Source organism: Galeopterus variegatus, unplaced genomic scaffold, assembly GCF_000696425.1.
Source record: "Galeopterus variegatus unplaced genomic scaffold, G_variegatus-3.0.2 Scaffold88, whole genome shotgun sequence".
Classification (NCBI taxonomy): Eukaryota; Metazoa; Chordata; class Mammalia; order Dermoptera; family Cynocephalidae; genus Galeopterus; species Galeopterus variegatus.
The window spans coordinates 1,014,535-1,030,181 of record NW_007726199.1 but is presented as its reverse complement, the minus strand read 5'-3'; the positions used below and the strand labels follow the sequence as shown (position 1 = coordinate 1,030,181).

The window sequence follows — 15,647 nt, the reverse complement described above, 5'->3', positions numbered from 1 at the left end:
ATTTCTTGCTAAGTGGTTTCATAAATTATCGAGATAGCAAATTAACACGAATTCTCCAGAATTCCTTGGGAGGAAATGCAAAAACACGTATCATCTGCACAATTACTCCAGTGTCTTTTGATGAAACCCTTACTACTCTTCAGGTGAGTTTGATTTTGACGTCAGCTTAATATGGCAGAAGATCAACTTTAAAAAGAAAAAATTACGTACTGAAATTAGGTGTAGTTTTTTAAATTGATTAACATACCTATTATATTAAAATTCATGTGTTGTATACCAAATAGTATTCCTTAATTTAATTTTCCCAGACTTTAGTACATATGAAATTAGGTTAAAAAGAGAGACTATGTATAATTACTTAAAATTACCTTCTATATTTTCATGTTACCCTGAATTACTCTCCTAATCCTATAATAGCAATCTTATAACATAATCACTTGTTATCCTAGTTTGTTTGTTTTGACCATCATGTTCTCATATTTTATAAAAAATCTTACATGTTAGTTGTCTTTTAAAAAATGAACTAGTTTTTTAAATTGATTAACACACCTATTATAATAAAATTGATGTGTTGTATACCAAATAGTATTTAATTTAATTTTCCTAGACTTTAATCACTTATATCCCACCTCCACAATTTTTGCCAAGTCTAACACTATTTTATTGAAATTGACTAGATATTTTTCTTTAAATAACTAACTTTTTTACTTAATGTATTATAAAAGGAAACTTTATATCACTCTTATCAATGAAAAACTAGTATTACTTGCCACAAATAGAAAGTAACGAAAAAAAATTGTGTGTGTGTATAACAAAATAATTCTTAAATTTCTGCTGTCTAACTTGTCTTTCTTTGCTCTGAACCTAAGGCCTGCATTTTCTGTTTTTTTTTAAAAAGGAAAAGAAAGAAAAAATAAGAAATGTCAATAGACTAGCTTTCTCAATGAAGGATTCAATGTTATTTAATGGTCACCTTCATGTACACACTTAAGTTATTTATGGTACTTATATTCTGAAAAACATTGCTTTAAATAGCTATTGAGCACTGGATTGACATACTGTCATGTATAAAGATAGGAAATACAGTCCCGGGCTTCAGAGAATTTATGAATTCTGTGAGAAGGCAGATAAGACCTGTCTTCCAACATGATTGATTGCCTTGGATTAATAGTTAAGTGGTTAATAAGAGAGAGTTCAAAGGAAGGAGAGATACTTGTTGCTTGAAGCAAGACTTTGGAGTAGAGGAGGCATTCGCACTGAACCTTGAGAGGTAAATGGATTCCAGTAAGCCGGTGTTTGTAAGGTTCTCTATTAGCATATGTCTCCAAGATATTTTTCTTTTTGACTCTCCTGACAGCCAGGGTAAGTTACAGAGTATTGTTATAAGACATAGAATGCTCTCTGTGTCCAAAAGTGTTTAGCCAACTAGGAAGAGTATTAAGTTTCTTTTTAAGAAACTTGATTACAAGAAACCTAAATATTATTAAATTAGAACTTTTTTTAGTGTTTTAACACTTTTGTGTGTTTTTTCCCAGTTTGCCAGCACTGCTAAATATATGAAGAATACTCCTTATGTTAATGAGGTATCAAGCGATGAAGCTCTCCTGAAAAGATACAGAAAAGAAATAATGGATCTTAAAAAACAATTAGAGGAGGTATGTATGAACCATTTATTTCAATAATGATTAGGGACCAATTTAGAATGGAGATCTGCCCAAATACTCAGAGATTCTTAATTCATGAATATATGAGTTGCTATAATTTAAGTTTAAAACAGTGTTTAAAAAGTCTACTCATAGGGGCCGGCCCGGTGGCGCACTGCTACAGTGCGCTGCTTGGGAGCGCGGCAGCGCTCCCACCGAGGGTTCGGATCCCACATACAGACCGGTTCCCACTCACTGGCTGAGCGAGGTGTGGGAGCAACACCGAGGGTTGCGATCCCGTTGCCGGTCCCGGTCCGGTATGGGCGCGACACTGAGGGTTGCGATCCGTTGCCGGTCACGAAAAAAGACAAAAAGGAAAAAAAAAAAGTCTACTCATAAAAATTTTAGTTTAATTTACTATAACATAAGATTTGGCTTTTGAAATTATTTTAGATTTTGTTTTTCATTTACAAAGGGCAAAATTTGAGATATTCAAATGGGCCAAATAGAAGTACTTTAAAAATATTTTCACAAATACATATGGAATTAGGTTAAAAAGAGAGACTATGTATAGTTAATTAAAATTACCTTCTATATTTTCATGTTACCCTGAATTACTCTCCTAATCTTATGATAACAATCTTATAACATAATCACTTGTTATTCTAGTTTGTTTGTTTTGACCATCATGTTCTCATATTTTGTAAAAAATCTTACATGTTAGTTGTCTTTTAAAAAATGAACTAAAATATCAAATGGTAGTCTTTTGAGAACATCTCTGCTTTTATGACTTCTCTGCCTATTACTCATATATTCTTAGGCAGTTAATGGAATTGTTTTACCAGCACTATTATCTTATATATGAGATATAGAATAGTGACATGAGAAGAAATGTATATTTTACTTCATTATAAGTTTGATTATGGTAATTGCATTTTGATGTTCTTTTAGGCTACTTTCAAGGTTTTAAAATGTAGCTACATTTATTATTATTATTAATATTACCAAATATTACATTACATTCTATAGGTTTCTTTAGAGACTCGGGCCCAGGCAATGGAAAAAGACCAATTGGCCCAACTTTTGGAAGAAAAAGATTTGCTTCAAAAAGTACAGAATGAAAAAATTGAAAACTTAACACGGATGCTGGTGACCTCTTCTTCCCTCACATCACAACAGGAATTAAAGGTAAAATTTAAAAGATGACAGCTTAGATAGTATTGATCTGATTATCACATCTTGGGCACGGGTGCTGACGGTAGCTTTATACCCTGTGAATATGCATAGTCAATAAAATAAATAAATAAAATAAAAGATAACAGGGGCCGGCCCGGTGGCGCACTGCAATAGTGCACCGCTTGGGAAGCGCGGCGGCGCTTCCGCCGAGGGTTCGGATCCCACATACAGACCAGTTCCCGTTCACTGGCTGAGCGAGGCGCGGGAGCAACACCGAGGGTTGCGATCCCGTTGCCGGTCCCGGTCCGGTACTGGGGCGACACTGAGGGTTGCGATCCGTTGCCGGACACGGAAAAAGACAAAAAAAAAGAAAAAAGATGACAGGTTAAAATTGGCATATAGAGAATTGGTATTTCTATATGTTTACTATACAGTTATGTACTTCTTATCCTTTGATACAGTATATTCAAGAAACCCAGAATGTTTTGTGTGTTTACCTACCTATCAAGTACACCTAAGAGGTCCATTAAAAATACCTTTAACTGTTACAGTTGGTACACACTTAAAAAAAAATACCAATCCCTGATTCACACATGTAGAGATTCTAATTCAAGAAGTCTGTAATATAATTAATTATCTATTTGCAATATGTTCTTAATAAGTTATAATGAAACTGATTGTGTGATTGGGAACCACAGGTCTCTAGGGTAAGTGGGAATATTGTCTACTTAAAAATATTAATTTCAGGGGGCCGGCCCGGTGGCGCACTGCGCTAGTGCGCCGCTTGGGAAGCGCGGAGGAACTCCCGCCGAGGGTTCGGATCCCACATACAGACCGGTTCCCGCTCACTGGCTGAGCGAGGCGCGGGGGCAACACCGAGGGTTGCGATCCCGTTGCCGGTCCCGGTCTGGTACGGGGGCAACACTGAGGGTTGCGATCCGTTGCCGGACATGGAAAAAGACAAAAATAAAATAAAATAAAATAAAATAAAATAAATATATTAATTTCAGGAAAATTGATCTAGAATATAAATCAATTTAGTGATCAAAATTCGGGCTTCCAGTTTGTGTGCTTTTTGTTTTTACGAGGGTGGGGGTTTATTTATTCAACAGAAATTTTGGGGGTATGATGGTGTCATGGTTAAGAGGATGGCCTCTGAAGCTCGACTGCTTGGATTTGAGTCCTGGTTCTATCAATTTCTAACTCTTAACTTTGGACAACACTTTTCACATAGCAAATTCTCAATAAATGTATGCTATTAATATTATTATGAATAGTCATTATGTACAAGTTACCATGCTAGGTATATAGAAGACACTCAAAACTATTGGTCAACTGAATGATGAGTAGGAGATAGTCCAGTGGATGGCATAGGGAGGAGTGTTTCAGGAAAAGACCTACATGTATAAAAGCTTGAAGCTGTGAAAAACCATGATACATCCCTTGGACTTAAAATGTTTCCTTTTTAAGAGCTGGGAGCTAAAAGGAAGAAAGTAGTGCAACAAGGGAATAGAGGTCCTTGTTAAGCTAAATATTAGCTATAATGGGATTAACTAAATAATGACTTTGAAGGATAGCAACTATGATAGGAGCAGGAGGTCTAGATTTATGAGTTTCAGATAATGACAAGGTCCGGGTGTGGCTTTGGGAGCCCATGGAGTTGAGCTGAAGGTTATTGGAATAAAAGGATTTACATATGACTGGGCTTTTGCAGAGCAGACTATAGAAAGGGCTGGCCATTTCAAGCAAAAGGGGAGCATGCAGAGAGGCATGAGAGCATGCAGTATATTCTGGGTACAATGGATAATCTTGAGAGGCAATATGGTAAAATGGTTGCATGGCTAGGCTCTGAAGTTATAGACGTGGGCTCAGCCACCACTGGCTGTATGACCTTACACAACTTCTACAAATGTGTTCGATACCCAGCTCATCTATATAAAGAATATAGTAATAGACTCTAACTAATAGTGTTAAGAGGATCAAATAAGATGAGACGATACTTGTTCCTGGTAAAGGGACAGGAGAAGGATGGTGGCTGTGAAACCTGAAGCAACATGAACACTTAAGAGGCAGAAGAAGAAAAACTGGCAAAACAGAGTGAGTGGTAAGGATAACTAGCTGGGTAGGATAAGAACCAGGAAACAGTGGGGTCCCTGAATGGAAAGAGTAGATAGATGATGAGGAAGAGGACAAAATAGGAACAAAAAGAATAAGGTAGCTAGAGGGAAGTAAGGAGTCAGGAATTTGATTTAAAAAAAAAAAACGCAAACAGGCTTGAGCATTTGTAAAGCTGAGAGGAGGAATCCAGTGGAGATGACAGATGAACAGATAACTGAAGGAGCAAAGTCCCAACGAAGAAAAGAAGGAATGAGACCAGGAGCGCTAGTAGAGACATTTGCTTTACCAAGCAAACTGGAACAGAGTTGGTATTGTGAAGGACCATGTGAAAGATGTTTTTGCTGAAGAAAATTCAAATGGGCTACTTCTGATATTATTACCTCCTGTCTGTTTCTTCCTTGTTAGAGTGTTGGGACCCAAAGTTATATCTGTGGGTAGCTATGGTGATGTCAGCAGCAGGCATTGCTTCTGTGTAATAACAGATTACTTGAAGGGTTGTAAGTTAACAAATTCCTTTCAGATAAGTCCCAGAGAAGCTTGTAAGTAATGCTTCAAATAAAATAATGAAATTTAAACAGTAACTTTATCAAATTTGTTATGGAGTTAAGCACTGATTTGAAAAGTTTGAGCATGTTTTCTTATCTCAGGATGTCCTTAGACTAGTAAGATATTAAACTAGGCTTAGTGAGAATTCTACCAAGTCGATGGTTTTTAAAAACAGAAACTAGTTCCCTTTTTATTATGTTTGAGCCCAGATCTGTGTAAGGTAATTCTGATTTCTTCTTTTTTAGGTTAAAAAAAAACGAAGGGTTACTTGGTGCCTTGGCAAAATTAACAAAATGAAGGACTCAAACTATGCAAGTGAATTTAATGTGCCAAAGATTATAACAACAAAAACACACAAGGGTGCTGTAACTTTATTAGGAGAAATTGATGAATGTGAGTACTTTTTCAAGTGGAACTACTTTTAATTATAAAAGCATCCCTATAAAGAGAGACTATATCTAAAACTCAGTTAATGTGATAAACATGCTTAAATAAAATGTGTGTATTTTAGATATGATTACAATGGGTGTTATGATAAAAAGCCATTTTAAGAATGTAAACATTCATGAAGTTCTCTATTAATACCAAATCTCTTAAGAATGATGCACTGTAGTTGAAATACATGAGAACAGGTGCTTTTGTTTATTTTTGTGCTAAGCATTATCCAATTACATTAGTATTCATATAACATCTGCCTTAAACTTTACTAATCTTAAAAGAGGGTATTTACATAGGAATCTATTTCAAAATTATGTCTCCAACATTATAATCTATTTTTAGGAGCATTTTAAAATATACTTAGCATGATAAAATCTTAAATTCAAAATTCGTCCTCTTTGCCTATATTGTATTAAGGATCCTATATTTTATCACTAGTTCCAATCAGTGATCTTAGTTCACAGAGTAATATAAATGACCACATCTGTTGTCAATGTATTCTTGGCATTCATACTCTAAGTACATATAAGCTAACTTTAGCTTATTATTACCTCAGATCAGAATTGGGTTTTACTAATCTTTAATTTGACTTCTTGGAAATTTTATAAACATGTTTATGGATAAATTTCTTTTTCCCCTAATTATAGCTCTCTGTTCAGAGTCTGATATTTTCAGTCATACTCTTGATGCATTAACTGAGATAGAGTGGAATCCAGCAACAAAGCTGCTAAGTCAGGTAACAATGTATTTTACAAAATATGATCTTTTTACTCTTTTTTTAAATTCATTTTTTATTGGATTTTGTTGCTGTTGTAGCAAATTACTAGCTCTGATAATTTCTCTAACAGTTTTGGCTCCAGAGGAGGCTTCCCTCACTCTTCATAGTTCTAATTGGTCACTGTGAGACATCTAGAAGAAGGCTAAAAATTTTATCAGGCAGATGTGCTAATAGGCAAATCTTTTCTTACAGTTCTTTACCACCGGCAGATACTGAAGTGTCTGTTTGACTTGGGATGTCCCATGAGGGTACAAAGACTGATTTTTAAAAGTATCAACGTTCTCAGTCATGTAGTAGAAGAATGATATAGGGGTAATTTTGCTAGATGATATTGAATAATAAAAATAAATGTATTACATATAGTCTTATAAAAACTTTAAGAAATAAGGAATACTGTGGTGAATACTTCAGTAAGTTTAGATTCCATGTTTACCTTCTAGATTGCTTATGTGCCAATATATATATAGTGTAGTTGTATAAATTTATTTATTAAAATTTAATTTTAATTTTGGAATACAGTTGCAGTGCTTCTTACTATCATTAGTTAATGCCTATAAAATATCATAGGCAAAGTGCCTTTGTGTCCCTAAGACATACTCTAGAAATTTATTATTTTTTTTAAATCCCTGATGTAATTTTTTTTTTTTCAGCTCATAGTTTATCTCTTTCTCATAATAGTATAGAAAGTAGAAATGGGCCTCTTTGAGTATGGTAAAACATAGCCACCATTAGAATTTTAGAGGCCAATAAATAATGTCTCTGTTTCTCTTCCTGAATTTAGAGCCATCTGAGAAATAAAATAAGAGTCAGACATATAGGGAATTAAATTATCAGCTTTAGTACTGAGGAACTTAAGGATTTGTGGCCGTATGGGCTTTCCAATATTCACACTACCTCCCCAGTTGAACTTTCCCTTTCAGACATAGGCAGATTTATAATTTATTTACATGAATTTTTTTTCTTCTACTCCTTTTAAGTTAGCTAGTTTACCAAAGTATAGGCCATTAGATATTGAGGAAGAGAATGGCCTAAACCGTCAAATGATTCAAAGTTAAATTAATTATTCAACCAATCCAAATTTTTATTAAGAAAGCAAAGAATATATGAATTCCAACTGATTGGAAAATCTTTTTTTTTTTTTTAATAATAGGAAAACATAGAAAGTGAGTTGAACTCACTTCGTGCTAACTATGATAATCTGATATTAGACTATGAACAACTGAAAAGAGAAAATGAAGAAATGGCATTGAAATTAAAAGAAAAGAATGAATTAGATGAATTTGAGACTCTAGAAAGAAAAACTAAAAATGATCAAGAGGTAAGAGAGATAGAAATAAACTAAACTAAAACCACACTTTTATAAGAGGTATTCTCTTTTTTTAATAATGTAAACATATGTCTATGTATTCATTATACTTTATTTTAATTTTTAGGTTGACAGATAATATTATATGTTTTTATTGTGTACCACATGATGGTTTGAAGTATATATACATTGTGGAATATTTAGATCTAGCTAGTTAACAAAATGCATTACCTTACATAGTTATCATTTTTGTGGTAATAGCACATAGATTCAGTCTATTTACGTTTCAAGAATACAATATGTCATCATTAATTATAGTCACCTTGCTCTGCAATAGATTTCTTAAAACTTATTCTTCCTAACTGTAATTATGTATCCTCTGATAAAGATCTCCCTATCACCTCTCCCCCCTGAGCATCCCAGCCTCTGATAACCATAATTATACTCTGCTTCCATGATGTCAACTCTTTTAGATTCCACATATGGATGAGATTGTGAGTATTTGTCTGCCTGTGCCTGGCTTATTTCACTTAACATGGATGAACCTGGAGGACATTATGTTTTCACAAATGGCAGGATTTTGTTCTTTTTTTAAGGCAAATAGTATTTAATGGTGCATATGTACCACATTTTCTCTGTGCATTTATCCATTGATGGACACTTAGGTTGTTGCCATATCTTGGCTGCAGTGGTGCTGCAGTAAACATGGGAGTGTAGATATCTCTTCAGCATAACTGATTTTATTTCCTTTGGATATATACCCAGTAGTGGGATTGCTGGATCATGTGGTAGGTCTTCTTTTGGGAGATATCTATTCAGGTCTTTTGCCCATTTTTTAATCAGGTTATTTGTTTTCTTGCTATTGAGTTGTTTGAGTTCCTTACGTATTTTGGATATTAACCCTTTGTCAGATGAATAGTTTGCAAATATTTTCTCCCATTCTGTAGGTTGTCTCTTCATTCTCTTATTTATTTCCTTTGCTGTGCAGAAGCCTTTTAGTTTAACGTAATCTCATATGTCTATTTTTGCTTTTGTCACCTGTGCTTTTGAGGTCTTCTCCACAAAGTCTTTGCCCAGACCAGTGTCCCGAAGCATTTCCCCTTTTTTTTCTAGTAGTTTCACAGTTTGTGATCTTACGTTTAAGTCTTTAATCCACTTTGAGTTGATTTTTGTATACAGTTAAGATTCCTTTTCATTATCCATTGTAGGTTTTTGCTTTGTAATTACACTGAGGCTTACAAAAAAAATCTTACAGTTATAACAGGCTATTTTAAACTGATAACAACTTAACTTTGATTGCTAAAAAAAAAATTTTTTAACTCCATTCCCCTCCCACATTTTGAATTTTTGATGTCATTGCATTTTTTTATATTACATATCTCTTAACAAATTATGGTCGCTGTTATTATTTTTAACAGCTTAATTTTTATACTAAAGGTATATATGGTTTATCTACCACAGTTGCAGTATTACAGTATTCTGAATTTGACTGTAAACTTACTTTTACCAATGAGTTTTATATCTTCAGGTGTTTTTGTGTTACTCATTAATGTTTTTTTACTTTGTCTTGAATAACTCCATTTAGCATTTCTTATAAGGCAGGTCTGTTGGTGATGAGCTTACTCAGCTTTTGTTTGTCTGGGAAAGTCTTTATCTCTCTTTAATATCATTATTTCCCTCCTGGCCTGTAAGGTTTCCACTGCTGCTAGATGTACTGGCACTATCTTATGTGTTATTTGCTTTTTTTCTCTTGCTACTTTCACAATCCACTCTTTGTCTTTGACCTTTCCCAGTTTATATGATTGATTATAATGTGTCTTGAGAGTAGTCTTATTTGGATTGAATCTGATTGGTAACTTTTGACCTTCCTGTACCTGGATATTATTTCTTTCTCCAGGTTTGGTTTCATTCAAGCAACAAATCAACAAAGAAACACAGGATTTAAACTACACTTTAGACCAATTGGATCTTCAAATAAGCTTTCTACCCCTTTGTCTTACTCTACTCCCTTTTGAACACCAATGACCTGAATCTTTGCTCTTTTGATGCTGTTTGATAAGTCCTGTAAGCTTTCTTCATTCCTTTTCATTCTTTTTTTTCTCCTCTGACTATATTTTCAAATAGCCTGTTTTCAAGCTCAGATATTTTTTTCTTCTGCTTAATGAATTCTACTGTTCATGCTCCCTATTGTATTTTTTATTTTGTCTGTTATATTTCTCAGTTGCAGGATTTCTGTTTGTTTGTTTTTTCAGTGTCTCTTAAATTGTGTCTCTTAAATTTCTCTGATAAATTTCTGAATTGTTTCTTTGTATTTTATTGAGTTCACTGAGCTTTCTTAAGACAGCTATTTTAAATTCTTTGTCAGGAAGATCAGACAACTTTGTCTCTTTAGGGTCAGTCACTGACACCTCATTTCATCTCTTTGGTGACATCACGTTTTCCTGATTGTTCTTTATGCTTGTGGTTATGCACCAGTGTCCACACTTTGAACACTCCAGGAATACTTGAAGAATTAAGTATTCTGCCAGTCTTCACAGTCATTATAGGGCCTTTTCAAAATCCACAATGTGGCATTGTGGCATCAGCCAACAGAGGCATTACTGGATGTGTCTTCCTCCTGATCCCCAGGCAGGCAGAACTGCTCTCATTCTACAGAAGAGAGGAGTCAAGAACGAAGATCCAGGGTCATTTGAGGATCCACTGAGAAACAGTGGTTGGGAAGCTGCCACAGGGTCTTAAATGGCTATGTCTCCCAGCAGGACTCTGGCTGGGTAGAACTGCTCTCAAACTATAGCTGGTTGGTGCTGAAACTGTGTTCTGGGGTTAATTCAGAATCTGTTGTTGTTCTGATGTTGGCAATCCCAAACCAGTGGCACCAGCAGACACAACTCCCATCAGTTCCCTATGCAAGGCGGATTCTTTGCATACTGCAGCTGAGAGGGGCTGGGTTCTGAGGAACTTCTGGAAAGTTCTTTGTGGTTCTTTCAAGATTCAAGGTTCTTTCTGGAACTGTTGTGGGATGAAGACCAGCAAACTGTGTAATTGTGTCTCCCAGGAGTTCCCTGCACAGGTTGGGTAACTTCAGGGCTATGGTAGAGAGGGACTGGAGCCCCTTTAGGATCTGCTGTGGAACACAGGCAGATAAGCCTGTCCCAGTGGTTTAGACGGGTGCATCTCCCAGCAGTTCCTTGCACGGGCAGGATAGTTCCCTGGGTATGGCAGAGATGGACTGAAGCTGAGATAGGACCTCATTAGGATCTGCTGTGGGATGGAGGCTGGCAAGCCTGTCCCAGTGGCTCAGATGGGTGTGTTTCCCAGCAGTTTTCTGCATAGATATAATTACCCCTTGGCTTCGGCAGAGAAGGGCTAGAGCCAAGACAGGGCCCTTTCATAATCTGCTTTGGGACAGAGGCCAGCAAGCCTGCTCCAGCAGTGCATGTAGGCGAGTTTTCCTCTGGGTCCTTGTATAAGCAGTGCTAAGCTGGGACCACAGCTGAGAGAGGCCAGAGCTGAGATTCAGGGTAATTTCAGGTCTGCTACTGAGACTGATGTCGTCAGGCAAAAGAGCCTGTCTGCCAAGGCACTAGTGTGCATGATTCCTCCTAGACCCCTTGACAGATGGTTTTGGTTGCAGGTTCACGGCCATGCAGGGCTGTAGCCAAAGTCTTCAGGGAACAGAGCTATTTCCAGTTTTGAACCTGGTCTGCCATCTGGGTGTGAGTCTGCACTCTCAAAATGGCCCTCCTAGGTCTTGGGCTCCACCAGGGATTCACAACCTCCTACCTAAATCTGAAGGCTCCTACAAAGAGACTTATCTATGGCTGGCATCAGAATTCTTGTTGTGGGAGATATGAGCAAGTGACCTCCTATTTGGCCATCTTGCTAATGTCACTCTTAAGTTTCATTCTCTTAAAGATATTTATTTCTAAGTTTGAGATACTGAGGATCTAACCATTTTTCATATGTACATACAAAAACCCTGTTCAAAAACAGTTTTGTAGTACCCATTCCATATTAAACTAAAAATACGTCTATGTGTATGCAATAAAATATGTTCCAAAACCTACATTTTGGGAAAGTTTAACCAAAACGGAGTAAGAGTCAAATTATAGTCTTAGGATATGTGATCATTTTCCTGGTTTTCCTAAGGATTTTCTCAAACACCACCAAAGCTGCAGATAATTTTAAACTGGGAATATAGTAATATAGGATGATAAAATAGTAAGTTTTAAAGGGAAGAATAAAAAAGGTCAAGAGAACAAAAGAAATCTTAGGAGGAACAAGAGAAATCCTAACGCTCTACCTATTTGAACTTTATTTTTATAGTTGCCATAATTGGCAATTTTTTTCTTAAGTTAAATATTTCATTTCACCTGCTAAAAATTACAGTTAAAATCTGCAATATTTTCTTATGTAGGAGCAAATTAACTGCTGACCAGATTGTGTGTTTAAATTATTTTTGCTTTTTGCACACTTTCTCTTTATGTTCAGCATCTTAAACAACACACAATTCTATTTATGATAAGCAGTATTTAAAATGAAGTGCTATTTCAAATGAGAAGTAGGAGAATTTTTCTTCCTAAATGGTTATTTTCTAAATGTTTTCAAAAGTTAAGATTGATTTTTTGGTTCTTCCTTATTGGTAAATGTAATTTTCTTACACAAAAGTTAGACATAGACAGGGAAGAAAAGGTAAAAGATGGAGCCAATTTAAATTATAACTAATACAAATGCCTAAGACTATGCTGTACAATAGGGTAGTCACTCACCATATGTGGCAATTGAGTGTGTGAAATGGTGTCAGTCTGAATTGACTTAGAAAAAAGAATAAAATATTTCATTTTTTCTTAATATTGATTACATGAAGAAATGATAATATTTTAGATATATTAGATTAAATAAAATATATTATTAAAGTTAATTGTACCTGTTTCTTTTTATATTTTTTAATGCACCTACTAGAAAATTTTAATTATTTGTATTGCTCACATTATGTTTTTGTTGGTGAAAACTGATTTAAAATAGGAATATCAACACTAGCACTAGTCTGAAGTCCCTTGCATTCTATTAGAATTTGCTCTTAAAGTGCTTATCTGAGTATGAAGATCAAATAATTCTAAGGGAAAATATGTTTATATTTGGTAACTTGTGGTTGTTTATTTTCAACACAAAATTTTCTGGTACTGAAATATTTAATGCTACACATATTTTGTTAGAAAGGAAATTTTAATAGAAATACTGTACCTTTATACTTTTAGACAGTTGAACAATATAAAGCAATAGCATCATCTTTCCAGTGTTTCTTGTAGAATAAGTCAACAAGATAATAGTTGATAATCCCATACCTCTGTAGCTCTGGTGAACAGTGATAACATTGTAAAGGCAGTACATTAGATGACCTTAATCCAAACCTAAATTACAAATCACAACTCATTATAAGGTACATCAGTTTAGAGACAGATGGATAATTTATGGGAAGAAAAAAAAAGTCTTACAGGATGAATACACTAATATACTTAACTTACTCAAAACAAAAATGTATGTAAGTGATTTGATCACCACTCACTATCTCCTCCAGGTGTTGTATACTAATTTCCTATGACATTGTTGTAGCTTTATTAACAGATGATATAACTGTTATTGGGATTATGCTGAGATTTTATTTTTGTTTGCTTGTTTTGTGGGTTTTTGGTTTTCTTTGCTTGGTATTTCTTGTATTTTTAAATAATGAGGTGTTCTCTTGGGATAGCTTGAACAATTGATCTTTCAGTTCCTTCTAACTAAGTTGGATGATTCTAAAGCAGTGAATAAATGCTTTTTTTGCTTTTTTTTTTTTTTTTTTGCTTTATTAACTATTGGTTTGCTATGTTGCCTGTTCATATGCTCTTACAGATGCAACTAATTCATGAAATTTCCAACTTAAAGAATTTAGTTAAGCATGCAGAAGTGTATAATCAGGATCTTGAGGTGAGCATTCATGTTGGTATTTATGTTGATAAGTAACTAGAACTATAAAATGTGAAACATATGTAAATTGAACATGATTTCAAAAAATAGAGAAATCATATTTTTAAAATATTAATAATTTTGAATTTTACTATCAATTTAAACTATTATACATAAGTTTTTTTAATCCTTTACAATTCAAATTAAATTATGTTTCACTCTTTTTTGATTATTTTAGAATGAACTAAGTTCAAAAGTAGAGCTTCTTAGAGAAAGGGAAGACCAGATTAAGAAGCTACAGGAATACATAGACTCTCAGAAGTCAGAAAATATAAAAATGGACTTGTCATACTCATCGGTAAAAATCAGGTTTATTTTGTTGTGTAATAGTGTTGGAATTTATAGTATATCATCATCATCATAGCAGATGCTTATATTGGGCCTACCACATGCTGGACATTATTATAACAATTTACATATATTTTATCTGTCAATAACCCAATGACAAAGACTATTAGTATCATTGCCATTTTACAGATAAAGAAACACTCATAGAGAGTTGAGCATGTCATTGTTTGACTAAATGTAAGGAAATTAGAGACCAGCTTCCATTAAAAATCAGTAATTCAAAAAAATTTCAATTTTTTAATTTATTTTATACAAATGCATGCAGATGTGTAGTCAAGATTTTAAGGTGGGCACTTATGCAATTCTGCTTGTCACTCTGAATGAACACTCCAGGAATGTATCAAAGTGCCTTCCTTCCCAGGGCCTCAGAATATTGTGACAAGAAATGAACCCTTTTATAAAGAACTATTTGTCTAGAACAGAAGGCAACAAAACAGTACTAATAGAAGGTAACAAAAACAACTCTGAAACACTCTAATGAAAACAAAAGAACAGAAACTAATTAAAAAATTCTGGCTAGAAACTGTTGCTTTAAAAAAAAAGGTGTTAAAAACTAGAACTAAACTAATACTTTTTAGGAAGAGATTAATGATTTCACCTTGAGATTCAATGTTATTTAATGCCAAGGTCTTATATCAACTAAAATTAGCTAGACCTATACATTTCTGAAAAAATACCAAACTGTTAAAATAATTACTTAAATTATGAGAATGCATTAAAATATAAATGAAATTAAGTGAATGAAATTTATGAAGTCATGCTCAATTACTTATGATATATATTTGTTTTTCCTTATTCATTCAATTCATTTATTCATTCATTCATATATTAATTTTTTGCCAAGGACATATCGTTGAATTCATGTAAGCTAAAGTCATGTTAAAATGCCACTTCTCTAAAAATGAGGTTGCGGATCTCTTCCTGTATTTGTCATTTGCATTCTTTCTTCTATGAGTTGCCTAATTCATATTTTTTTCTGTTTGTCTCTTGGATTGTTTGTCTTTTTCTTTTCAATTTGTGGCTTAATTTTAACTATTAATTACTCATCTGTCATGTGTTAGAGAGTAACTAAAAACTATGTAGGCGACTTCAATAGCCTACCTGAACAACAATTGTGTTAACCTTTTATTAAACAGTAACAAATTTCTTAAAATATGATACTTCCATATATTGCTTGAATAATTTTAGAAAATACAGCCAGAATTTTTTTTTTAATATTTTTATTATGGAAAACATGATTTTTTTCATTTATTTGGAAATTAGCATATTTTTCCCTTCTTCATTAGTT

The 15,647-nt window shown here is 34.1% G+C and overlaps 1 protein-coding gene across 2 annotated transcripts in view; it reads left to right on the top strand.

Moving 5' to 3' along the window:
- Positions 1–15,647, top strand: part of CENPE (centromere protein E, 312kDa) — a 78,838-nt gene that overhangs the window by 12,733 nt on the left and 50,458 nt on the right. Inside the window, exons 11-18 of one of the 2 annotated variants that reach the window (XM_008580925.1) lie at positions 14–143; positions 1,536–1,655; positions 2,673–2,831; positions 5,729–5,876; positions 6,569–6,657; positions 7,850–8,017; positions 13,898–13,972; positions 14,190–14,309. In XM_008580925.1, coding sequence (XP_008579147.1) covers positions 14–143; positions 1,536–1,655; positions 2,673–2,831; positions 5,729–5,876; positions 6,569–6,657; positions 7,850–8,017; positions 13,898–13,972; positions 14,190–14,309 — 1,009 coding nt within the window. The remainder of the gene's footprint in view (positions 1–13; positions 144–1,535; positions 1,656–2,672; positions 2,832–5,728; positions 5,877–6,568; positions 6,658–7,849; positions 8,018–13,897; positions 13,973–14,189; positions 14,310–15,647) is intronic. The other variant, XM_008580932.1, reaches the window with a different exon arrangement.